This window comes from Elephas maximus, chromosome 17 (assembly GCF_024166365.1).
Source record: "Elephas maximus indicus isolate mEleMax1 chromosome 17, mEleMax1 primary haplotype, whole genome shotgun sequence".
In the NCBI taxonomy this organism is placed as follows: domain Eukaryota; kingdom Metazoa; phylum Chordata; class Mammalia; order Proboscidea; family Elephantidae; genus Elephas; species Elephas maximus.
The window spans coordinates 47518796-47546291 of record NC_064835.1 but is presented as its reverse complement, the minus strand read 5'-3'; the positions used below and the strand labels follow the sequence as shown (position 1 = coordinate 47546291).

Genomic DNA, 27496 nt, shown 5'->3' with positions numbered 1-27496 from the left:
CTATGCTCCAGCCGCCTTGGCCTTACTGCTGTTTCTCCATTGTGACAAGATTGTTCCTTCTTCTGGGCCTTTGTGCTCACTGTTCTCTCCTCCTGAAGGGCTTTTCCCATCTGCACAGAGCTGGCTTCTGTTCATTCCAGCATCAGCTCGAATTACCTCCTCCAAGAAGCTTTCCCTGATCGCCCTAACTTCCCCTCCCCGAGCCATTCTTTATCACGTTACCAGGTGCTGCAGAGTAAGTTCCAACTCATGGCAACCCCATGTGTGTCTGAGTAGAACTGTGCTCCATAGAGTTTTCAATGACTGATTTTTCAGAGGCTCACCAGGCCCTTTTTCTAAGGCACCTCTGTGTACACTCAAACCTCCAACCTTTAGGCTAGCAGTCGGGCACATTAGCCATTTGCACCACCCAGGGAATGTGCTTGGCTACCAACTGAAAGGTTGGAGGTTCAAGTCCACCTAGAGGCACCTCAGAAGAAAGATCTGATGATCTACTTCTGCAAAATCAGCCATTGGAAACCCTATAGAGCACAGTGCTACTCTGACACACATGGGGTCACCATGAGTCAGAATGGACTTGACGCAAGTAGTTTTTATATGTTACTGTACTTTATTTTCTGTGTGGTATTTAGCAATAGTTAAAATCATCTTGTTTATTTGTGTCTCCCCACTATCAGCAGCTTCATGAAAGATGAGATTCTGTGCGTCTAGTTCAAAACTGTCTCTTGAGTCCTACTCCATGACTGGTGTGTGCTTGGCACTCAGCGTTTGTTGAATGAGTGAATGACATGGCCGCCTCCCCAACACTGCCCCTCTCTGCAGGCTGGCCGCGCGGATCATGTGGCGGGTGGAGAGAGAGGGCACCGGGCTCACGGAGGGCTGCCTGGTCTCTGTGGACGACTTGCAGAACCACGTGGAACACTTTGGGGAGGAGGAGCAGAAGGCGCTGCGGGTGGACGTGAACACTTTCCTGGAGTACTGGCCACCTCAGAACCAGCAGTTCAGCACGCAGTACATCTCTCACATCTTTGGAGTGGTACGTTCCCCTTTCTAACCTCGTCTCCTCTAATGTCCCCTCCTCTAGCGGTCTCCACCTTCCTTCCCCCCCTTCCCCTCCTCCGCCTTTGGGTGGGTGGGTCTTCTCAGAGGAGAATAGCACTGAGGGATCTCTATCTGCTCTGGGCAGTGACTTCTATTCTGTAAGCAATGCATGTAGGCAGCAGACAGAGACTCTGGTGAAGTCTGCCTTCTATTTACCAGAAGTAGCAGAAATACCTGCTACCCTGTCTATTTATGGGCCCAGGGACATTCCCCTAAAATGACTCATTAAAACAAACCCAGAGATTAGAGAGTACAGTTCCTCATAAGAGAAGAGGAAGAGAGAAATGGCAGCTAAGATTGCCTAACCGGGAAGCTTCCAGACACAGCCAGGCCAGAGTGGAGAGGGGAAGCCAGGAGACAGGCTGGAGGGCAACAGGATCCCATTGTTTATCTTTCTGGCCTTGCTTATTTTGAGGCCACCCCTGCCCTGTCTGAAGATGGCATCGAACACACAGACTTTTATTGTCTCTCTGTGGTAGGTTTGGGAGGTAATTTATCTTCTTGCTTACCTGCACATTCTAAATCCCTCCCCCCCTCAACATTGGAAACAAAGACCAATCACCATCCCTTCTTGTCCACCAGTCACTTTAGAAATGAGACCCTTCCTTTTCCCAGGACTGATGGGCAGGATTGATGGGGATCCTGCAACGGTCGGGTGTGGGAGCCAAGGAGGGGACTGTCAGGAATCTGTGGTAGATGCTGCAAAGGTGGGTGAAGCTGTGGCCTCTTGCAGCCTTGAGAGCCCAGGAGGTGTGGATGGGAGCCCTGTGGACCAGGAAGCTCAGGCCTTGGGCTATGGGGGTAGATGTCTTTCATCTGGCAGGCCAGGCCCCTCCTGTGGTGCTGGTGAGCCGGCTGAGAGAGGGAGGTTTTTGTAACAGCAGTGGCAGCATAATCTCCCTCAGCATTCCTGGAGTCCTCATCACGTGCCAGATTCTGTGTGTTACTTCATGCAGTCTTTACAACAGTGAGGTGAGGCCCATGCTTTTAGTATTCCTATTTTATAGAACGGGAAACTGAGGCCCAGAGAGCTTACCTGACCTCCAAAGGCCACACAGTCAGCTGGTATCCAAGGAAAAACTAGAACCAGTCTGTCTGGTGCCAGAGTGTCTAATCTTAACAGCTATGCTCCACAGCCTTGGGGTGAATTGGTATGACAGACCAACCGTGGGCATCCCTTCGGGGGGCCTGGAGACTAGAACTATAGGATTCTGTAATCACCAGAGCTTAGAGTGGACAGGATCCTTAGAAATCATCTAGTCCTACTTATTCAGCTTACAAATGGGAAAACTGGGGCTCAGAGAAGAAAGAAATTTGCCCAAGGTAACATAGCTTGTTAGTGATATTGTCAGAAGTCATGTACTTGCTAAATGTCTGATGAGAATGAGTGAAGAAAGCGACACTCCTCCAACATCTACAGCAAATAGCCATTTGGGTGCGTAAATGTATAAAACCAAAAAAACCCAAACCTGTTGCTGTCGAGTCGATTCTGACACTTAGCAACCCTATAGGACAGAGTAGAACTGCCCCCACAGGGTTTCCAAGGAGTGGCTGGTGGATTTGAATTGCTGACCTCTTTGTTAGCAGTTGAGTTCTTAACCACTGAGCTAAGAGCGCTCCATAAATGTATATACATATCTTTATTGTATATAGTACGTGTGCATATATATATAAAGGATAAATTTGTATGCAGTTATTAATGTATTCTAGGTTATATTTATTCTTATGTATTTTTCATAACAGAGCAGAGATTTGGAAACTGTTTCTATAAAGATTTGGAAACTGTTCCTTAAGGAAAAGAAAATCGATTGAGAAGTAAAAACCACTTGTCTTGCCTTGCATTGTAGAATAAACGTTAGATGTTGCACTTCTCAGATTTGAAAGTTGTGAGCAGGAAGTGTAAAACTATCCACCAGAGACAAAATAATCACAAAGAAATACCAATTTTATTTTATGAGCGGCTACAAGGGTTGTGGGTGAGGTGGCAAAAGAAGCAGGGGAGAGACAGGCAGACACACACACACACAAACACGTACACACACACACACACACACACACCCCAAGCCATATACTTAGGAAGACTCATGAGGCCAGATGCAGAGAAAGGGAGAGATGTCTCAGAACCAGTGTTCCCATGTCTGGCCTTTTTAGAATACAGCCACTGACACCTTTCAAGGTGGTGTTGCATTTTTTTCACAAATATGGTACTTCCCTGTGCTACTAATCTCGTGGGTCATTTGGAATCTTGAAGAGATTCAGAGTCTCTACGCATCTCCAGGGCAAGACTGGGTCTACTGTTTTGTTGTTTTTAACTCCTTTCAACAGTCTGGATGGTGTTCTGTCCCTGGATTAAGTCTAATAAGTCTCTTGTCTTTTCCTCTGGGAAGATTAACTGCAATGGCTTTACTCTCAGCGACCAGAGAGGCCTGCAGGCAGTGGGTGTGGGCGTCTTCCCCAACCTGGGTCTGGTGAACCACGACTGTTGGCCCAACTGTACCGTCATATTTAACAACGGCAAGTGAGTATGTGTTTACCTGGGGGTGGTGTGGTGGGAATGGAGACACTTCATGGTGTTTTCTCCACTTGACTTAAACTGAAGACAAACTGAACTAGCAGGGATTTCAAATGTGTAGCAAATAGGAATCTCATTTTAGAATAATCGTGAATGGGAGGAAGGTAATGAGGATAGCAAGTAATCCTACATGGGTTAGTTCCGAGTATCTGCATGGTTTTGAGGCTACCTCTAATCACCATTTTACAACTTCAGGCCTGGGGTTATCTACCGAGAGATCCTTTCAGATCAGCACTGAATGGGAAGGGGCCTGGCAGAGCACATCAGTCAAGGTCCCAGTAGGAAACAGGAAGCACACACGCTCAAAGGGGTTTACCAGGAGAGAATTTAACAGAGAGTTCAATGAAGAGACAATTTACAGAGTGTAGACACAACTCAAGGAACCAACAAGGAATGGTGAATGGCCAGGGTCTAGCGCAGCCTGAGACTGTTACCACTTGTAGACCTGAGGGGCAAGTGGAGGAAGCGCTGTTATTGCAGCTGGTGAGAGCCAGAGTGGTGTGAGGGGGGCTGCTCAGTAGGAGCTGTGACTGTAGAGAAACCAGCCACAGCCAGAACCATGGAGGGGCAGAGAGGAGCTGGGGGAGGAAACACCCTGACCTCTCTTGCCTTCTACCTTCTGATCTCCCATTGCCTGAACCCCAGTAGAAGCCAGAGGGCAAAGGAACCTGGGTGCTCTAGCCCTCAGAGGCACAGGTCAGGAGAAGAAGAGCAAAGAATGGCTCTTGGGGGCACAAATGGAGAAAACCAGCAAATGGGATGAGCCCCTGGTTGTCCACGGCTCAGGCAAGGGAGATCTGGAGGAACAAGGCCGGAGCAATATTATTTCTTTTGCTCTTAGAAACACGCTGTCATGACAGACGCAAGCTGACTCTGAGCCATTGACAATGAGCAGGTCTCTGCCCCAAATTTCCAGGAAGTCAAAGACAATAGCTTCTGATTTTCAGCTGAGAACAAGGCTAAACCCCAGTGTAGCAAGAACTGTGATCTCCCTTTTCTTTCCTATTTCTGAAAGCAGGAGCCTACAGCAGGCTCTGAAGCAACCGAGAAAGTCTCTCAGCATGGGGAGTATATTTTGGATACAGGTTATAATCGTTTCCCAGCATTTCTGGTTCCTTTCCCGAGCCCCACTGGCCTGGACCTCATGGGGTCTTCCCCAGAAGGCTTGTTGTCTGGGCTCAGCCTGGTTGGTAGAGAGGGTCCAATTCAGGTGTATAAAGGGCGAGTTTTCCTAGGTGCCATCCCACTAAGTGGTGGTGACCCAGGGTACCATCTGTCACTACAACTAATAACCACAGGACCTGGGCACCTGTTCTTTAGATCATCTCTGGTGCCCGCTCTGGCTTCTTTGTGCCTACTAATTTAGAGCTTCTGCATTCTACCTGAGCTTCTCGGCTGATGGGCAAAAGAAGGTGACGTTGCAGTCACTGTCTAGTTGTCTGCTACAGTGGAAAGAATCCTGGACAGGGTGTGAGGAGCTCAGTTCTAACCGTAACAACTTTCACATACTGTTTGTATGACCTGGACTCCCTGCGTGGTGCAGATGGTGTAAGCACTCGACTACTAACTGAACGTTTGGTGGTTTGAACCCACCCAGAGGCACCGTGGAAGAAAGGCCTGGAAATCTGCTTCAGGAAGGTCACAACCTTGAAAACCCTCTGCCACACATGGGGTCTCCATCAATTGGAATCAACTCTATGGCAACTGTGTTTTTTTTTTTTTTTTTTTTTTTGCTTGTTTGTTTACTTGTATGACCTAACCTGTCTCCATACAGAGTTCAGACTTTCCTCAAGGTGGACATCAAAAGAGGCAACACCTATCCTTCAGGATGGCAGGATAATAACATCCCATACGTATTTTAGCACTCTGCTTTTAAATGCATTGTCTCGTGACAGTCTCATTACCAGGTTACAGATGAGAAGGCTGAGCCCAGGGAAGTGAAGTAACTTGCTCAGGGCTGAGTACCTTTGAACCCAGAACTTCTCATTGCAAATCCAGTGCCCTTTCTGCTATACCAGGCTGCGTCTTGTCCCATGAGCCCAGTTGGAAGGTGCTGGGATAAAGGATGTTGGGGTGGCCAAAGCTTTGTTTGCTTAACGCAGAAAGCTGTGTACTTTCGCTAGCTATACTGAATTAGCCAGTTGTAATGATTTCCGTTCGGATGTCTGTTTTGTCTTTCAGTCATGAGGCAGTGAAATCCATGTTTCACACCCAGATGAGGTGGGTCAGTCCTTTCAAGCACCCCTGCTCCTCTGACCCATCTCCTTCATTGCCTGGTTTGCTGAGGCCACCCTGTCCGGAAACTCCTTGGCCGCCATCTGTCTGTGATGTTCTTCGGAGTCCCAGAGTCTCGTCTTTGCTGACTGGTGCATTTTTTAATGCATTTCAATTAATCATCTTGTTCCTCACCCCCACACACCACTCGCTCTGCCTCGCTTACTTTGCTCCCTTTCTGCCCCTGCTTTCACACCTCACTTTTCCCTCTCCTCCAATCCTGAAGCATGAAAGCCCCTTCTCATACACATCATCTTAGTAAAGCCTACATCGTCCTCTAAGGCTGCCTACCATGAAAGTAGACTGTTGATATTACTGACCTACTAACAGACTGTGTGTTTGTTCATAACCGCCAACGTCTCACCCAGGCTAGGTTCTGAAAACAGCACCAACGACTGATACTTTTTGATAAATATTTATTCACAGAATTCTGTTTACTGCTTCTTGCCAACTGTGAATTAGTGGTTTAGGTTAGATTTTATGTTTGGCTTTTCTTAGACAACCACATGACCCCAGACTGGTCTTTTTCTCAGGCTGGTCTGGAGAGCACGTGAAGTGGTTTTTGGATTAAAAATAAAAGACTGTGTGGGAGTTTGGGGTAGGAACACTCAGTGCATCTGTGTTTGTGTTGGTGTGCCTCATGCCTTTGGATGGTTCATGTCCTCTCATGGGCCTGGGTTCCAGATCTGCAGAGCGAAGGTCAGGATGAGAGGGTCTCTAGGGACCTTCCTAGCCCTAAGTCTCGGTGTCTCTGCTCTGTTCTAACCTCTGCAAGGACTACTTAAATCAGGGGCTTGGTTGTGGATCAGTTAGCTGAATTATAGAATTGCAGACTGTCAGAGGTGGAAGAAGGAGCCCTAGTGCACAGTGGTAAAGTACTTGGCTGGTGTCTGAAAGGTCGGTGGTTCAAATGCACCAGCGACTCAGCAGCAGGAAGATGTGGCAGTCTGCTTCCGTAAAGATTTCAGCCTAGGAAACCCTATAGAGAAGTTCTACTCTGTTCTGTAGGGTTGCTGTGAGTCAGAATCGACTCCATGGCATACAACAGCAGATATGGAAGGGACCTAAGGCCCAGAATGGGGAAGCTGCTCCTCCAAGATCCAAAGCTGGTTGGACGGAGGGCCAGGGCTAAATCCTCACCTCCCGACTCCTTCTTTAGCGCCCTTTCCATGGTGGTCCCCTTTCATCTCCTAGTCCCCAATTCCAGGTAAGGTAAAAGCGGGGCATACACATGGACATTTTTTTCATATTTAAGTGATTTTAAATTAATTTGATTTTCAAAATTCTCTAGCACCACTGAAATAATTTGAGACACCCTGAGACAAGGTAAGAATTGATGAAGTAAAGAACTGAACAGAAGATTTCAAAGGGCGGCTAAAGAAGAAAAAGTATTATAATGACATGCGCAAAGAGCTGGAGATGGAAAACCAAAAGGGAAGAACACACTCGGCGTTTCTCAAGCTGAAAGAACTGAAGAAAAAATTCAAGTCTCAAGTTGCAGTAGGGAAGGATTCTATGGGGAAAATATTAAACAATGCAGGAAGCATCAAAAGAAGATGGAAGGAATACACAGAGCCATTATACCAAAAAGAATTAGTCGATGTTCAACCATTTCAAGAGGTGCCATATGATCAGAAACTGATGGTACTGAAGGAAGAAGTCCAAGCTGCTCTGAAGGCATTGGCAAAAATAAGGTTACAGGAATTGATGGAATGTCAATTGAGATGTTTCAACAAACAGATGTAGCTCTGGAGGTGCTCACTTGCCTATGCCAATAAGTAGGGAAGACAGCTTCCTGGCCAACTGACTGGAAGAGATCCATATTTATGCCTATTCCCAAGAAAGGTGATCCAACTGAATGTGGAAATTATAGAACAATATCATTAATATCACAGGAAAGCAAAATTTTACTGAAAATCATTCAAAAACGGCGGAAACAGTATATTGACAGGGAACTGCCAGAAATTCAGGCGGGTTTCAGAAGAGGACATAGAACCAGGAATATCATTGCTAATGTCAGATGGATCCTGGCTGAAAGCAGAGAATACCAGAATGATGTTTACCTGTGTTTTATTGACTATGCAAAGGCATTTGACTGTGTGGATCATAACAAACTATGGATAACATTGCGAAGAATGGGAATTCCAGAACACTTAATTGTGCTCATGAGGAACGTTTACGTGGATCAAGAGGCAGTTGTTCGGACAGAACAAGGGGATACTGACTGGTTTAAAGTCGGGAAAGGTGTACATCAGGGTTGTATTCTTTCACCATACCTATTCAATCTGTATGCTGAGCAAATAATCCAACAAGCTGGACTATATGAAGAAGAACGGGGCATCAGGATTGGAGGAAGACTCATTAACAACCTGCGTTATGCAGATGACACAACCTTGCTTGCTAAAAGTGAAGACAACTTGAAGCACTTCCTAATGAGGATCAAAGACCACAGCCTTCAGTATGGATTACACCTCAACATAAAGAAAACAAAAACCCTCACAGCTTGACCAATGAGCAACATCATGATAAACGGAGAAAAGATTGAAGTTGTCAAGAATTTCATTTTGCTTGGATCCACAATCAACAGCCATGGAACCAGCAGTCAAGAAATCAGAAGACGCATTGCATTGTGTAAATCTGCTGCAAAGGACCTCTTTAAAGTTTTGAAGAGCAAAGATGTCACCCTGAAGACTAAGGTGCACCTGACCCAAGTCATGGTATTTTCAATTGCATCATATGCATGTGAAAGCTGGACAATGAATAAGGGAGACCGAAGAAGAATTGACGCCTTTGAATTGTGGTGTTGGAGAAGAATATTGAATATACCATGGACTGCCAAAAGAATGAACAAATCTGTCTTGGAAGAAGTACGACCAGGATGCTCCTTAGAAGCAAGGATGGCGAGACTGTGTCTTACATACTTTGGACATGTTGTCAGGAAGGATCAGTCCCTGGAGAAGGACATCATGCTAGGCAGAGTACAGGGTCAGCGGAAAAGAGGAAGACCCTCAATGAGGTGGATTGACCCAGTAGCTGCAACAGTGAGCTCAAGCATAACAATGATTGTAAGGATGGCTCAGGACCAGGCAGTGTTTTGTTCTGTTGTGCATAAGGTCGCTATGAGTCGGAACCGACTCGATGGCACCTAACAACAACAACATGATGGTAAGCAAAGCTCCTGGAAGTTCTAGCCCAGTTAGCCATTGAGTCACTGCTGAGTGAAGGTATGTCACTGTGGTGTGCTGCTCTGTAAAAGCGGCTAGTGGAGGCAGGATTGCTTACTTAGCCTACCAGGGCCAAGCGTCAGAGATCCATATTCAATACTGGGCCAGGAGTTGCTCACATGGAACTGTTTAGGACATTACCCATTGCCATTGAGTTGATTCCGACCTACAGCAGCCCTACAGGACAGAGGAGAACTGCCCTCTAGGGTTTCCAAGACAATAATCTTTATGGAAGCAGACTGCCACATCTTTCTGCTGTGGAGCGGCTGGTAGGTTCAAATTGTTGATCCTTCAGTTAGCAGCCGAGTGCTTAACCATTGCACCAAGCAGGACTTCTTATTTAGGAAATTAATGGAGCCCTAAAAAGCAAGAGTTTTGATGCGCCTCTTTTCCTGTGCAATGCGTGCCCAGGAGGCTGACCGAAAACAACCAGGGGAGGTCAGTATGCTGTGAAGCATAAATGGCACTTTAGTTCTAATCTTGCCTCTGTTGCCAAAGTGCGGTGGGACATTCACCTCTCTGGGCATCAGCATTCTCATCTGTGAATTGGGCAGATTGGCTCTCTGCAACTTGGACTTGTTAACTGCTGTCAGGCCAATTCATGGTGACCCCATGCACAAGAGGATCAAGCCGTTGTGATCCATAGTGTTTTCTTTGGCTGATTTTCAGCAGTAGATTGCCAGGCCTTTCTTCCTAGTCTATCTCAGTCTGAAAGCTCTGCTGAAACCTGTTCGGCATCATAGCAACACACAAGCCTCCACTGACAGTGGTGGGTGTGCATGAGATGCTTTGGCTGGGAATCAAACCCAGGTCTCCTGCATGAAAGGCGAGAATTCTACCACTGGACCCCCACGGTCCCCGCAGCTTGGGCATACTTGCATCCTAAGCAGAGCTGTGAATGGACTTACCATGGCCCTCCTGGCCCTCTTGCACTTCATCACGTCAGTAACAATTGCTACCAAAAATTGGGGTGGTGAAGAAAGGAAAGAAGGAACAGAAGATGAGCAGACACTTCCTTTGTTGTTTTTATTACTATTATTACATTTGGCAGGCATGCCAGTGTATCCACTTTGGGGGAAAGTTTTTTTGGCTTTTGTCAGGACCCATCCCTGGAGCAAAAGGTTAGGTAAGACTCTCGAAGCCCAATTTATCACTCTGTGCCTCAGTTTTCCATTTGTGTCATATGCAGAATAAAGCCTGTCATGCTTTAGACACAGTGGATCATTATTATTTTAAAATAACTACCTTCAGAATGTGGTGCGACCATCACCACTATTTATTTACAGAACTTTTTCATCATCTGTTACGGATTGAATTCTGTCCCCCAAAATACGTGTCGTAAATCCTAACCTCTATGCCTGTGATTATAATTCTATCGGGAAACAGGTTGTCTTTCTTATGTTAATGAGGCAGGATTAGTGTAGTGTGTATCTTGAGTCAATCTCTTCTGAGATATAAAAGAGATTAAACAAGCAAGGGAAAGAAGCAGAGATGTGGGAAGACAGATGCTAAGCCACATGAAGATGGCCCAGGAGCAGAAGCCAGAAGAGACAAGGACCTTCCTCCAGAGCCGAGAGAGAGATAGAAAGCCTTCCCCTAGAGCTGGCAACGTGAATTCAGACTTCCACCCTCCTAAACTGTGAGAAAAGAAATTTCTGTTTGGTAAAGTCACCTGCTTTGGTATTTCTGTTACAGCAGCACTGGGTGACTAAGACATCACCCCAAATGTACACTCTGTATCCATTCAGCAACAACCATGAGGTAAGGTTTTTTAACCTTAAATGGGCACCTTAGATGCCAGGACCTCATGTCACCACCATTCAGCTGTTGCTTGCTCCATTGTCACCTTAGAGCATGTGGAAGAGGGCTGCCTTTGAGGGGACCCTTCTGTGGTACTGAACTCTTGGCCTGCCTTTCTGGAAGGTAAGATAAATGACTGCTGGTCTCTCTGCAGATGCTTACTCTCCCTATCCCTCTGCATCCTGCCACTTACTGTCTGTGTGAGGATTTCTCACTGGGCAGTAAGGCCCAGGACCCTGGGAAGACAGGACCGCAATTTGTGATCAAGCTCGTGGGGCTTATCACCTGTTTCTTCAGCTGCCTAGCCTTGAGGGTGGAAGGTGCATGTCGTGGGCCCCAGGGCTGTTCTCCACTTGTGTGGCTTCACTGGATGTCTTAGTGGGCTTTGTCTTTAGCATGTTCTGTACTTATCCCATGGTAAGGTGGGTGGTGTTGCTGCTGGAGGTAATTGGAGGATGAAGTCTTGGTTGTAAGGGACTTGAAATGCCATCTGTTCTTGGTAGATACCTTCAACCAGAAAACCTCGTCTCCCCAAAAACACAAAGGTAAACCATGCAGCAGGCTAATAGAGCCAGCCTTTAACTATTTGCTTAACTGTTTGCACTACCCAGGGACTCCGTAGGTGGTACAACAGGTTTGCGCTTGACTACTAACTGAAAGACTGATGGATCAAACCCATGCAGGGCGCTGTCTTAGTTATCTAGTGCTGTTATAACAGAAATACCACAACTGGATGGCTTTAACAAAGAGAAATTTATTCTCTCACAGTCTATTAGGCTACAAATCCAAATTCAGGGCATCAGCTCCAGAGGAAGGCTCTTTCTCTGTTGGCTTTGGAGGGAGGTCCTTGTCTTCAGTCTTCTAGTCTAAGGGCTTCTCTGTGCAGGAACCTCGGGCCCAAAGGATGTGCTTTGCTCTTGGTGTTTCTTTCTTGGTGGCATAAGGTCCCTGTGTCTCTCTGCTCACTTCTCTCGTTTATATCTCAAAAGAGATTGGCTTAAGACACAATCTAATCTTGTAGATTTCATCCACATAACTTCCGATAATTCATCTCATTAACATCATAGTGATAAGATTTACAACACATAGGGAAATCACATCAGAGGACAAAATGGTAGAAATCTTACCATGGTGGGAATCATGTCCTAGCCAAATGAATATACATATTTTAGAAGGACACAATTCAATCCATGACAGGCATCTTGGAAGAAAGGCCCTGCAACCTGCTTTTGTAAAGATTACTGCCAAGAACACCCTATGGAGCAGTTCTGCTCTGTAACACATGGGGTCACCATGAGTAGATATGGACTGAATGGCAACAGGTTTGGTTTTCTCCTTTTGGTTTAAGCATATGTCTCCTCACCTAATACAGGCCTGAACTTGACTGAGCACTGAATAACAACATTTGACCAAAGGTTAAGTTAAAAACAAAAAAAAACCAAACCCATTGCTATTGAGTTGATTACAACTCTATCGGACAGAGTAGAACTACCCCATAAGGTTTCCAAGGAGCACCTGAAGAGAGGACTTAAAAGACAAAGCCTGACAGAATCGGCCATGGTTGGGGTAACTAAATGTATGCTTCTCAGAGAGTGGCTCCCAAACTAACCAGAAATGATTTTTGAATCTTCTTTAGTTTGAGGTTTCTGCATTATTAGGTCTCTCTCCCTTTGTTACAATCAGTAGTTGGACATACAAGGACAGTTTTAGGCATGGAAGCTCTGTATGATTTTATGACCAAGGCACCCTTTTACCAGGAGTCTATGTGAGCTGATTTCAAAGGGATTAATTGAATTAGTTGATGTTCAACCATTTCAAGAGGTGGCATATGATCAGGAACCGATGGTACTGAAGGAAGAACTCCAAGCTGCTCTGAAGGCATAGGTGAAAAACAAGGCTCCAGGAATTGATGGAATATCAATTGAGATGTTTCAACAAATGGATGCAGCACTGGAGGTGCTCACTTGTCTATGCCAAGCAATTTGGAAGACAGCTTCCTGGCCAACTGACTGGAAGAGATCCGTATTTATGCCTATTCCCAAGAAAGGTGATCCAACCGAATGTGGAAATTATAGAACAATGTCATTAATATCACATGCAAGCAAAATTTTGATGAAGATCATTCAAAAATGGCTGAAGCAGAACTGCCAGAAATTCAGGGCGGTTTCAGAAGAGGACGTGGAACCAGGGATATCATTGCTAATGTCAGATGGATACTGGCTGAAAGCAGAGAATACCAGAACGATGTTTACCTGTGTTTTATTGACTATGCAAACACATTCAAGTGTGTGGATCATAATAAATTACGGATAATATTGCAAAGAATGGGAATTCCAGAACACTTAATTGTGCTCATGAGGAACGTTTACATAGATCAAGAGGCAGTTGTTCGGACAGAAGAAGGGGATACTGATTGGTTTAAAGTCAAGAAAGGTGTGCGTCAGGGTTGTATTCTTTCACCATACCTATTCAATCTGTATGCTGAGCAAATAATCCAAGAAACTGGACTATATGAAGAAGAACGGGGCATCAGGATTGAAGGAAGACTCATTAACAACCTGCGTCATGCAGATAAGACAACCTTGCTTGCTGAAAGTGAAGAAGCCTTGAAGCACTTCCTAATGGAGATCAAAGACCACAGCCTTCAGTATGGATTGCACCTCAACATGAAGAAAACAAAAATCCTCACAACTGGATCAATGAGCAACATGATAAACGGAGAAAAGACTGAAGTTGTCAAGGATTTCATTTTACTTGGATCCACAATCAACAGCTATGGAAGCAGCAGTGAAGAGATCAAAAGACGCATTGCATTGTGTAAATCTGCTGCAAAGGACCTCTTTAACGTGTTGAAGAGCAAAGATATCACCTTGAAGACTAAGGTGCGCCTGACCCAAGCCATAGTATTTTCAATCGCATCATGTGTGTGTGAAAGCTGGACAATGAATAAGCAAGACTGAAGGAGAATTGACACCTTTGAATTGTGGTGTTGGTGAAGAATATTAAATATACCCACGGACTGCCAGAAGAACAAACAAATCTGTCTTAGAAGAAGAACAACCAGAATGCTCCTTAGAAGCAAGGACAGCGAGACTGTGTCTTACATACTTTGGACATGTTGTCAGGAAGGATCAGTCCCTGGAGAAGGACATCATGCTTGGCAGAGTACCAGGTCAGTGGGAAAGAGGAAGACCCTCAATGAGGTGGATTGACCCAGTGGCTGCAACAATGGGCTCAAGCATAACAAGAATTGTAAGGATGGCTCAGGACCGGGCAGTGTTTCCTTCTGTTGTGCTTAGGGTTGCTATGAGTTGGAACAAACTCAACGGCACCTAACAACAACAACAATTGAATGGAGCAGATTTGATTGTAATAATGAGTAAAGTGGAATTATTTGGAAAACTACTCTTTAGGTCATATTTCCCTATTTTTTTTTTTTTGGTGGGGATGGGAGTTTTCTCCAGGGCTTCAAACCAGCTCATTCTGGTTTGAACCCCTGCTGAGAATTTGCATTTCTAACAAGTTCCCATGAAGTTATACAGAAGAATCACCTGGGGATCTTGTTAAAATGTAAATTCTGATTCAGTATATCAGGCTAAGTGCTATGGCTGCTAATCAAAAGGCTGGCAGTTTGAATGCACCAGCCACTCCTTGGAAAACCTTTGGGGCAGTTCTACTCTGTCCTGTAGGGTTGCTATGAGTCAGAATTGACTTTCTGGCAATGGATTGTTTTTTTGAAGTCGGGGGTGGGGGGTGTGGGGTGGGGTGGAAATGCAAATTCTCAGCAGGGGTTCAAACTGGAACATACTGGTTCAAAGCCCTGGTTTTCTCAAAGTGCTAGTGGAAGTTGCTGTCTTTGAGACTCTGCTCCCTGAAACCTGGGAATTCTCTTCGGTAGCCCTGGACTTCATTATTCTTTCCTTTTACTCTGCTCCAGGATTGAGCTCCGGGCCCTGGGCAAGATCTCAGAAGGAGAGGAGCTGACAGTGTCCTATATCGACTTCCTCAATCTCAGCGAAGAACGTAAGAAGCAACTGAAGAAGCAGTACTACTTTGACTGCACCTGTGAGCACTGCCGGAAAGGGCTGAAGGATGACCTCTTCCTGGGGGTGAAAGATGACCCAAAGGTACACACAGCCCCACTACTTCGGTTTTTGTGACTATCTCTCAAGGAGCAAGTCAAGGGTAGATTTCCTAGCTAATAAGTACCCCCCTGTCCACTGTTTTCCCCCGAAGACCATCCCCTAACATGGTATGGTGGACACAACACTACGGATAGGTCCCAGCTGGTGTCCTGCTGTCACCACTTAACAGGCATTTAAGTTTGGGGACGTTACTCAGTTTTCTCATCTACAAGGTAGAAATTAAGGCACCTGCTACAAAGGGCTGTTATGGGAATTAAACAAGATGATGTACGTGAAGTGGCTGGCATATACATTTTTGTTCGTCTCCTTGTCCCTCTGTAGGCTAGGTAAGGCTGAGAATTTCAGATACTGAGTTCACAAGGGCAAAGAAATTTGTTGTCTGGTTATCACAAAGGCATCTCTAGTCCCACAGAGGTGGGCAGTATGGAGATCTGACACTGTTCAGGTTGGTTAATATCATTGACTTCTGAGTAGCTATTGCCTGGTTGATGGTGAGACCATTTAGCAGTTGTGCTCCAGAGGAAGGGAGGGGGAAGCTAGTTGAGTGCTTCTATCTGACTGACATGGAAGTTTCAATCTGCCATGGCACACCCAAATATGCTTCTAGATTAACCTAACAACTTCTGCATGCTATGAGTGGCCAGATAATCACCTCTGGTTAGAGCGAAGGCTGCAAGGAAAAGTGACTTCTCAGTACAGATGCTGGGACCCCTGTCATGCCTTCAGCACTCAACGGTGTCAATGCTGACGTTCAGATAACACTACTCCCTTACATAACTCATCTCTCCCTTGCATCTCCTGGCTATCCTAGACATTAACTTTTTGTCACTACTTATTTTTATTCTTAATATGTAATATTTTTTTCACCCTTTGACCAGGCAGTTTTAGTCCTAAGAATTTATCCTGTAGATATACTTGCATGTGCACAAAGTTACAAGCATAGTCAGTCTCTATCCACCTAGAAGTAGGAGAAGGAAGCTATGACCAATAGGTTGGTGATGGCCTGGGATGGAGAAATTGACAGTTATCCCTCTCAGGCAGGAGACAAAGCAGTTGGGACCCAAGGATTAATATGTTCTCTATAGGAACAACCTCCTTTTCATAGAATCAAAGGTTCTGTATTCCAGTAAGTGTGCAAAGCACTGAGCACAGCACCATGGGAGCTATGGAGAATAAGCTACTGGGTCCACCCTCACCCTGGCCTTTCAAAACCTATGGGATAATATGTCTTTGCAAGGCAGCCAGCTTTCTCTCCTGGCTCTTGACCCTGAGTATTTATTTTATAACTTGCCACCATCACCACTTAATTTTTTTGTTAAGAGGCCAGCCCCTTTTTCCTCCCTCCCAAAATTAAATCAAACAATCCTGTAGTCATTTCTCTGAACCTTTCAGTGTTTACCTGGTGGGTTCAATAGTTAATTCAGTGACATTTGCCTTTATTTCCTTCACTTTAGCTATGTTTTTACCAGCCGGAGACAGCATGCCTGAGTCTCTGTCTGAATTGCAGAGTGGAGTTCTCTCCAGATAGAAAAGATTGATGGCCTCTGATTGAAAATACCTGGATTCGAAACAGCGAATTTCTATTCCTCTTATGTCAAACTGGATTTCTCTTAAAATAACTCCAAATAAAAATGACTCAACCTAAAAAAATGAGCAGAAAAAGATACTAAGAAGGTCATTATAACGTAGTAGAAAGAATAATGGAAAAAGAATTAGGAGGCTCAGAGGTCTAGCTCTGGCTATGACCTTAAATATCTGAGCTTGGACAAGTCTGCCTTTTGGGCCTCCGTTTCCTGATCTGTAAGGAAGTCAGGGAGTTGGACTTTTTTTTTTTTAATTGTGCTTTAGGTGGAACTTTACAGAGTATATTAGTTTCTCATTCAAAAATGTATCCACACATTGTTTTGTGACATTGGTTGCTGGACTAGCTTTTTAATGGTTCTTTCAAGCTGGACTATCTATGACGTCATTACAGGTGTTTTTCTTTATAATGTTTTACCCCAGCCTCATAAGCTCCCCTGGGTACACTAGCATTTCTGACTCATCCCCAAACCTTCATTTGGCATCAAAATCTTTCCTGGCTCCTTAACGTATATATGTGTAAACCTGGATAAAAATAAAAACCAAATTTTCAAAAAATGAGACAATAACACCAAAATTTTAAACATTTCCCTCAACTGTAGCTTTGGGTTCTGCTGGTTTAGGTTGTTTAGATTTTTCTTTTTCTCTCTCTCCAGCCTTCAGCCATGGTTTTCACAATAGAAAGCAGCCAGTTTTTTAAAGCTGGGGAGCTACATCTCCCTTTCATCCTTCCCCTCCTTTTCTGGTCCTTCCCTTACCCCCTTCTCTGCCCCTTCCTTCTCTGACTCCTCCCAGGTCCTCTTCTGGTCCCTCCCTTTCCCCTTTTTTTCCTCTGTCTCCTCCTTCTCTCCCCTTCCTCTGGCTCCTCTTTTCCTTCTCTGACTCCTCTGTATTCCCTCCTCAGCTCCTCCCCTTTCTCCTTTGATTCCTCTCCCTTCCAGTTCTTTCTCTGGTCCCCCTTTCCATCCTCCTTGGCTCCTCCCCTTCCTTCTCAAACCCCTCCCTCTCCCAGGTTATCCTGTGGTTCCTCTTTCTCTCCATACTTCTGTGCTCCTCCCCTCCTTCTCTGGCTCCTCCTCCCAGGTTATCCTGTGGTTCCTCTTTCTCTCTGTCCTCCTTGGCTCCCCCCCCTTCCTTCTCTGACTCTTCCTTCTCCTGTTCCTCATCTGGCTCCTACCTCTCCCCCTGGGCTCCTCTCTCCTCTTCCTCTTTGTTTCACTTCTATGTATTTTGAGGCTCTTGAAGAAGAGGAGCCTGTCCTTAAAAGGTCTCTTGAATCCTGTCTGCTGATCAGAAGGTTACTCTAAAAAGCAAAGAAAGCCAACCGGAACAGCCCCATTTTCTTTCCCAGGAAAGGGTTGTATCTTGGTTTCCTAATGCTGCTGTAACAGGTACTGTAAGTGGGTGGTTTTAAGAAACAGAAATTAATTTTCTCACAGTTTAGGAGGCTAGAAGTCTGAATTCAGGGCACCAGCGCTAGCAGAAGCCTTCTTGTCTCTGTCAGACGTGGGGAAAGGTCCTTGTCTCTCTTCAGCTTCTGTTCCTTCGTTCCTTGGCAATCTTCACGTATCCTGGCATCCATCTTCCCCCTTCTGTGATTGCTTGCTTCTGCGCCCAGTCCGCTCTTTTTGTATCTTCAAAGTGATTGGGTTTAAGACACACCCTACACTGACATAACAAAGAAAAGCATATCCCAAATCTCCAGGTATACGGGTTAGTATTCCAACATATATTTTTTTTTTGGCGGGGGGGTTGGTATTCAATTCAATCCATAATGGCATTTTTAGCTTTGTCTACAAGTTATGCTTCTTAATCAACAAGCTTTCAGTGAGGCTGTTTTGGGAACCTTGGCAGTTGCCTCCTTTAAAAATTTTGATTTACTTCTAAAGCTTAAAGTGACACTCTTCCTTATGACATCAAATTGAGAAAGATTTTTGTTAACGAATAACTGTTTGTTATCCTCCCAATCTACCTTGCAAGCCACTCCAGAAGATTCATTAAGAATTTTGAGTTTTGAAGATCATGGGACTTAGAGTAGATCAGAAACAATAAGCATGAACTAGATGTCATTTTATGAGCCCTTACTGGGCAACAAGCTTTGGGTGAAACGCGAAACGTTGGTTTGACAGATTGATGGTTCACCTCTGTACCACCATCATAGAGGTCAGCATAATTTGGCAAGCCGTGGACCTACTCTTGCTAATGCTTTTGAATCAAATGGACTTAGTTAAGCAGATATTCATTGAAATGACTTATCTGAAATAAAGAAGTGATCCGAGTTAACAGAGGGCTAAACAGTACTCTGGGACTTGATGGTGGCAATATGGGCCACACAGTGCATGGTAGGAAGGCAGCCGGAATTCACAACCAAATCAAAGGTCTAGGCAAAGGTTAAGTCAGGTGTGAGGCTGGCAAGCAGCAGTGAGAGCATTGTTGATTGAGCATTGATGCAAGGAGAAGTGAGAGCACTGATTGATTGTTGGGGTTAGGCCATGGAACAAGTACAGATAGACATGCAGAAGAAATCCAGGGCGGCCCAGAAGAATACAGAATGGTATGGAAACAAGGATAGTCAAAATTGTTGGTATGGTCAAGAACTCTGCAGAAGCCAAAGTAGGCGAGGGAGCAGAGGAACACGTATCATGCTCCCTTCCTTAGAAGATCCTGCCCTGAAGCAAGCTGTCCTGGCTAGGGTTTCCTTATACCTCTTGCAGACGGACACCTATTGCAGAACTGGCCCAGGTCAGCTGGGAGACTGAGGGAAGATCCTGACCTTCATCTGTTTTAGCTTCTTGTAGCTGCCAGCAATCCTTGGTGTTTTTGAGCTTATAAATGCATCTGTGTCTTTCATCTGTCTTCCTCTTCCCTCTGTGTGTCTGTATGCCTATTCTGCTCTTTTTTTATTTTTAATTTTATTTATTTTGTTCTTGTTGAGATATTCTGCTTTTTTGATAACTCAGAAGTGATTAGATTTAGAACCCACCCAACTCTGCCATGACCTCATTAACATACCAAAAACCCCAAACCTGTTGCCATTGAGTCGATTCCAACTCATAGTGACCCTATCGGACAGAGTAGAACTGTCTCATAGGGTTTCCAAGGACCACCTGGTAGATTCAAACTGCCAATTTCTTGGTTAGCAGCCATAGTTCTTAACCACTGTGCTACCAGGGGTTCCCTTCTTAATGTAACAAATGAAAATTCCTATTTCCAAAAGGGTCATATTTACAGGTACAGGGATTAGGATTTCAACACATGTTTTGGGGAGACACAACTCAATCCATAACAATACATGTCTGTAGCTTCCTTAACTATGTGAAAATATATTTCTGTTCTTTAAAGCCACCCACTTGTGCTATTTTTTGTTATGAAAACTAAGTAATTAAGACAAGTATGGTATTATTCCAGTTAGAAAAATATTTGATCCTATTGGCATATGCATACATGCATGTGTACATACATATAGAACTAAAATTTAGCCAGCACACTCTTATAAGGCCATACTGACATACTAGTGGTTGATGAGCAGTGTCTAGTCTGTACCAACTGTTAAATATTTTACATATCATTACTGTATATATGCATAGGAAAATGCTCCTCAAAATTTAGCTGTAGTCATCTTTGGATGGGTGGGGGTGTGGTTCTGGGGATGTTTCTCCATACTTTTCCATGTTCTTTAAATTTTTTTTTACAGCTTGTATATGCCAATATACATTAAATTAGAGTTTCAGAAAAGAGCTTTTGGTTTGAATAAGCATAGCAAGCAAACATCTCCTTTGGATTTTGAGAAACTTGGCATTTTTTCTTGGAAAAATGGTGCCCTTACAGGGATTGGCTACTTAATTATGGTCCCGCCTAGCTACAAATATCATAACCCTGTTTGTTTTTTTTTTTTTTTTTTACAAGATCACTAGACTGCTTACGCAAATGCAATGAATCTAGATTTCACAGAGACATTTGACCAGTTCTCTCGTGATAGCCTTTTCGCCAAGACAGGGAGATCTGGGCTGGATGCTAAGACACTTGGAAGGGTTTGAATGATCATAACCACAAGGGCCTCCTTTCATGAGCTCCGGTTTCAACTGGAGTAGGATTTGGGGGTCAAGCTCTCACCCTGTGCTGGCCAGTATTTAAATCAATGACTTGGGTGAAGACAAAAATGCCAGAACGTAACTGTGGAATGTGTGGTTGACTTGAAACCAAGAGGAAGAATGGCAAAAATTTTAGTGAGAACCAGAATCCAAAATGTGAGAGAAGACACAACAAGGGTCAATGTCAGGTTCTGCACTGGCCCCAAAGCCCAGGCATGAGCACAGGGTAGGGATGACTGGCTGGCAGCAAGGCTCTGGGACTTGGCCCATAGGAAAGGCAACAGGAGTCACAAGTATGATGAGGGAACTGGAAAAGCTATTGGGATTTTGAGCAGCATTTGCATAAACGAAGCATTCAGGATGAGGAAAGCATTAATCTTGTACTACATTGAATTTCAAAGATGGCAGCTATTAAAAAATGGAGTGAGTAGCCTCATGATGAGGTCTTCAACTCAGTGTCTCTCTCCCCTTCCCAGCCTTCTCAGGAAGTGGTGAAGGAGATGATACAGCTCTCCAAGGATACACTGGAAAAAATTGACAAAGCTCGCTCTGAGGGTTTGTACCATGAGGTAAAAAAAAAAAAAAAATTTTTTTTTTTTTTTTTTTGCAGGAGGTGGTGTTGGGGAGGAGGGTAGAAAGGCTCTTGAGCAAGGGAGGGGAATGAGATGAGAATAGGGAAGCTTCCAATCAAGCCCTTTATCTGAATACAACCTTTGCTTAAGACTGTGACTCTTCTTAACCCTTAAACCTTTAATACCTCTTGGGGATGTGTTCTTAATGACTCTTTAGCCCACTGATACTGGGTCTGAGGAGAGCAAAGGTGGCCTGACAGACAGACCTGGGGACCTGTGATATCTCAACTTGGCAGCAGAGGTGGCAGAATGGAGACTGCAGTGAGAGTGAGAGGGAGTTCCTTGCTCTTGCATAATTGAATGCATGTCCTGGCACAGTTTCCAGTCTCCACCAACCAAGCACTCAACCCTGGCTCTAGAAGCACCAGGGGCCCTCACCCTGGCTGTACCCTAGAATTGCCTTTTAAAACTCCTGATGCCCAGACCACAACCCCGAACAATTTCACCAGAATCTCTGGGGGTGGCACCCGAGCGCCAGTATTTTTAAAGCTCTAAGGTGATTTCGAGGTACAAGCAAAGTTGAGACCCACTGCTAAACACTGACCTGTGCACCAGTTGTGTCAAATTCACCCCGAACAGCTTGTTGGGAATACAGATTCCTGTGTTTCACCCTCTTGATTTGATTCGTCCAACCTGCTACAGTACATGAGAACCCTGGATCAGTGTTATTTTTACAAGCTCTTTAAGCAGCTCTGATGTACGGCTGGGTTTGGATGCCGCCAGCACGTGGCAGTACGGAGATTGATTTCTGTTCATTTCTGTTTTCTTTCCTTCTCTTCTTCCTCCTCCTTTACTCACTCATTCAGTGCACATTTTTGAGCTCTCACTGAGGTGGCTAACAGAAGTCATACCCCTTGCCTCAGGAGTTCTGAGTTGCATGAACAAAGTGTTATTGTACAAAATGGAAAATTTATGTCAGAGGCACGAGTTGGGAGTTGTAGCAATCGGGGGGTTCCACCGGCTTCTCTTCTCTCTTCATTTCTTCCTCTTCTCCATTCAAACAAGCTTCTTGTTGCGGCCAGGTGTAGGGCTGGGTGCCGCCCCATGGGCTTAACAGGGTTGTCTTCAGGATGAATGATTACCAGCCTTCACTTTGTCATGCTTCCACCAGTTGCCTCATGGGCTTCTGGGAAAGCCTCAGAGCAAAATTAGTTCTCACTCCTTTTAGATGCAAAGAATTATGTGGTATTCAGGCCACTAGGGCAGCAGAAAAAGAGGAGGAGTACAATGAACAACTAATATGTAGAGACCATCTGACTTTGTAGGGTGCAACCTAAGCCTATGTTTACATATGAATCAGCCTGGACAGCCTCACTCCAAGCTAAATGGGGTCAGGCCCATCTTATTTCTCACCAGACCCAATGCAGCTGCCTCCCCTTGGGCCTCCCAGCCTCCTGGGAGCTTCTGTCTCTGCTGATTCATCTTGTACACTGGAGAAGCAAGGAAGATTGTCCAACCTCACTGTACATGAGAACCACCCAGGGGCTTACAAATAATGGATGCCAGGGTCCCTCCGCCAGATATTTGGTATCAGTTGGTCTAGGATGGGGTCCAGACATCAGTGTTTTTAAAAGCTCTCTAGATGATTCCAGCGTGTAGCCAGGGCTGCAGATCACTGGTATGGTGGCTAAGAACACAAGCCATGGAGCTAAACTGCTTGGTTTGAATCCTTGCCCCATTGCTCACTACCTATGTGACTTTGGCAAAGTACTTACCTTCTTTGTGCTTCAGTTTCATCTGGTAAAATGAGGATGTTAGTAATATCTACCTCGTCACACTGTTGTGAGAGTAAGCATATATATATTTGCTTACTCTCACAACAATGCAACAAGGTAGTATTACCAAGATAGATATATATAATACATATGTTAATAATACAGCTGACATGGAAGAGTAAGGAGTTTTCACATAATTCAGTAGGAGCAGGGAGCTGTGAAAGTTGTATATATACACATACATAAGTGCAAACATGTATATACATATACACATATATATGTACACACATACATAGATATATAGCTTTCATAGCTCCCTACTCCTACTGAATTATGTGAAAACTCTTTACTCTGCCATGTCAGCTGCATCTCTCACTTTTCTCTGTCCCATTCCTACTTCTTAGACAAATCAGACCATTTTTTATTCAAGTCACATTCCTGTGCTTTCCCACCTCTGCCAGCAATCTCCCCCCACTTAAAAGAATAAGTGTTCAATGTCATTGTCTTAGGCTGGCTATTCTAGAGAAGAAAAACCAGTAAAGTGTATAAATATCTGTATATAGAGATTTATATCAAGGAAATGGCTCACGAGGTTGTAGAGGCTTGAATGTCCCAAATCTGTAGGTCAGGCTGGATGCCTCTCCTGATTCACGTAGCTGAAGGGCTGCTGAACCCAAGATCAGCAGGTCAGAGAGCAGGGCTCTTGCTCACAGGCTGGGAAGATCGATGAATCCCAAGACTGGCAGGCAAGATGGCTGGTAAGTTGCTAGCTTAAGTCCCGAGAACCGGAGGTCAGATGAACAGGAGCCAGCTGCAGGACCCAAAGCTAGCAAAAGCCCACAAGCCTTTCCAGAAAGTCCACTTATATTTGATGCAGTTTCCCCAAGGAAACTCCCTTTCAACTGATTGGCTACTCACAGCATGTCCCATCATGGAGGTGATCACATTATATCAAATCTCATGATGGATGTGATCACATTATCAAATGACTGCAAAACTACATCATAACTGCCAAACTACTGAGAATCATGGCCTGGCCAAGTTGACATGCAACCTTAATGATCAGTCATGATGCTCTGATATGTGACTTAAGCATGTGTTCTGGGGCACTGATAATGGACAGAGCCTGTGTCTCATTGTAGGTGGTGAAATTATGCCGGGAGTGCCTGCAGAAGCAGGAGCCAGTGTTTGCGGACACAAACCTCTACACGCTGCGGATGCTGAGCATTGTTTCAGAGGTCCTGTCTTACCTCCAGGCCTTTGAGGAGGCTGCGGACTATGCCAAGAGGATGGTGGATGGCTATATGTAGGTGACAATCCTGGGTCTCAGACAGACTATGAAAGTGTGTTTGTTTCAGGGATGGCAAACACATGGCACACATGTTACCACCGCCCTCCTGCACCACAGCGGGCATCAGTGATTGGTTATGGTTTTCTTTATTAATGAGCATTTTTACCATGGCGGTCCAAGTAGCAATGACCAAACAATCAGGGTTGGCACCTGAGATGAAACCTAATCGTCATCTTGGTCTTTCTCAGGTCCTTCAGCTCCCATATCACTTAAGTAGTATCTTAATTTCCTTAAGGCTAAGTCCAGCTTGATTTTATGTATTTTGAAAGAGTTTTCTCCCTTAACAATCAGCACAGGAAATCCTTTCATTTTGTACGTACTGTCTAAAGAAGTAGTGCTTCTGTCATCAGGATGCAGCTGCCTCACAAGCTGGTGGGAGGAGTAGGTGGACTTAATCAACGAGGGCGCTTTACAAATTGTCAAATGCTGTGCAGACATAAGGGCAGTTGGGATTATGCACTATGATTATTTGCTATGTCCCTACAGGAAGCTCTACCACCATAACAATGCCCAACTGGGCATGGCCGTGATGCGGGCAGGGCTGACAAACTGGCATGCTGGTAACATTGAGGTGGGGCACGGGATGATATGCAAAGCCTACGCCATTCTCCTGGTGACACATGGACCCTCCCACCCAATCACCAAGGACTTAGAGGCAAGTAGCATCTTGGACCTGGGCTCTCGCTACCTGCTCTGCTCTTGAGGGTGAGAGTTAGGCTTCAGGTAGATTTTACTTTAGGAAAGCCCACAGATTGCCAGCCAGACAAGAAAGGGATTTAGAAGTGCGATAGCTCACTTCTCTTTTTTTTTTTTTTTTTTACATGTGAGGAAACAGAGGCCCAGGGAAGGGGAGTGAGTTGTCCATAGTCATATAGTGGGTTAATGGCAAAGCTGAAACTTGAACCCTGAACTCTGTTGTACAATGATGCCCCAAGCCTGGACTGAGAGACAATGCTGTGTGTGAGTGTATGTGTGCCCAACCATTTGCATTAGAAAGTATTCTGGGCTATACAGAGTTTGGGAGCCTTGGTTCTGGAATTGGATCACCGGGATTGAGTTCCAGCTTCACCGCTTTCTAGCTGTGTGACTTTGCCAACATTGGATGTTATGGACCTCAGACTCCTCCTCAGTAAATTGGGCTCTAAGCTCAATTAGAACCCAGGAAAATAAACGAGGGTTCTGAGCTCATAGTGTTTCAGTGAGGGTTCAACGAATTAACATTGCAAAGCTCTTAGAACAGTGCCGGCCAGGTGGTGTGGTCTCAGTAACTGATCATTTCCTTTGTGCTCTGAGGCGCTGGTTGTTTGAGTGACAGGGCTGCCCTCAGACAGTGTAGTATAGGGAAAGGGGACAGATTTTGGTGTCAGAAAATGTATTGCAAAATGGCTTTGCTAGTTAGGACTTGTGTGACCTTTTACTTCTCTTATGTGACCTTTTTCTTTTCTCATCCTCAGTTTCCTTACCTGTAAAGTGGGAAAAATCTACTAAAACAAAACAAAACCAAAAAAAACCATACTCCTTGCTGTTGAGTTGATTCCGACTCATAGTGACCCTATAGAACAGAGTAGAGCTGCCCTATAGGTTTTGTAAGGAGCAGCTGGTGGATTCAACCTGCTGACCTTTTGGCTAGCAGCCAAGTTCTTAACCACTAGCCACCAGGGCTCCAATAATATACTAGTCCCTCAAAATTGATGTGAGGATCAAGTGAAGGGCAGAAAAGTGGAGAAGACTATGTCTAGTACATTAAGGTCATCCAAGGCAGGGACTTTGTCTATCGTGTTCCTGGCTATGTTTCCAGCCCCTTGAATGGTGCGTGGCCCTTGATAAGTATTTGTGGAAGGAACATAGACAACAAGGGCTTTCCATGTGTCACTCGCTATAGTCTTCACAACCTCTGTAAGATGCGAACAGATCTCATCCGTTTCATACAGGAGAACACCAAGGGCTGAAGTGATTAAGTCAATTTTCTAAGGTCCCACAACCAATATGTGTGGGAGCCAGGGTTCAGATCCAGGCTTCCACTTGACAGTTCCTGAGAACAGTCCCTCAAGCTACCCTCTCAAGAGCCTTACTTACCCTCACAAACACACAATGGATGAGAGTGTATGTGTCCTTTGAGGGAGGAGAGTTGAACTGGGGAGTCATTTACTCCATTGTCCTTTTCAAAAAGGTCAAGGTAGGTCAAGGACCAATGTGTCCTAGGGGCATGCCACCAATGTTTATGGTGTATCTGTGTCCCACAGGCCATGCGAGTGCAGACAGAGATGGAGCTGCGCATGTTCCGCCAGAACGAGTTCATGTACTACAAGATGCGTGAGGCTGCCCTGAGCAACCAGCCCATGCAGGTCATGGCTGAGCCCAGCAGAGAGCCAGCCCCAGCCCTGTTCCATAAGAAGCAGTGAGGACCTGCCTTGTAGGGGAGTGGCAACAAAGCTGGGGAACTGGGGAGAGATTCTGGAGGCAGTGGTCTCTGGAGAGACCCTTGGTGAGGAAGTTGGGGGTAATGCTCATCCTTGTTGCTGTGAGAATGCACTGCCCTATGTTCCCCAGTGTCATTTGTGTTCAATTCAACTCAGTTCAATTTACTTTAACTCTATCCTCCTCTCCCTGGTCCCAGTCTAGACATTTTTATTGGGTACTAGACCCTGAAGATAAAAAAGCTCCAAATGTAATTGGGGAGGCAAAACATAAGCAATTAAAGTGTAGTATAATAAGTGTACAGTAAACTGGATGGAGAGAGGAAGCACAGAGGAGGGCTTGTGTGTGATGTGCAAGTGTGGTGGGCGTGTCACGGAGGACATCCTCTCTGGGATGTGGGTTCTCAGTCTCCTTCGCTAGCTCTGTTTCTCTGTGTGCCGCGATAGGTTGGCATTTCCTGGAGTTGGTTTTGCCCTTGGTTCATTCTCATCTCACTCTGCACACACTCCTTGGATGAGCTCAGCCAAGTTCTTGGTTTAATGGCCACCTTGAGACAGATGATTCTCAAATCCGTGTTATCCCACTTTGCTCC

At 45.0% G+C, this 27496-nt stretch overlaps 1 protein-coding gene across 2 annotated transcripts in view; it reads left to right on the top strand.

Moving 5' to 3' along the window:
* The window catches only part of SMYD1 (SET and MYND domain containing 1), a 50909-nt gene extending 23933 nt beyond the window's left edge, over positions 1-26976 (top strand). The window contains exons 3-10 of one of the 2 annotated variants that reach the window (XM_049856856.1): positions 823-1036; positions 3489-3619; positions 5855-5893; positions 14909-15098; positions 21265-21357; positions 24278-24441; positions 24973-25141; positions 26730-26976. In XM_049856856.1, coding sequence (XP_049712813.1) covers positions 823-1036; positions 3489-3619; positions 5855-5893; positions 14909-15098; positions 21265-21357; positions 24278-24441; positions 24973-25141; positions 26730-26888 — 1159 coding nt within the window. In that variant the 3' untranslated portion in view covers positions 26889-26976. The remainder of the gene's footprint in view (positions 1-822; positions 1037-3488; positions 3620-5854; positions 5894-14908; positions 15099-21264; positions 21358-24277; positions 24442-24972; positions 25142-26729) is intronic. The other variant, XM_049856857.1, reaches the window with a different exon arrangement.
* Positions 26977-27496: the final 520 nt, after the last annotated feature.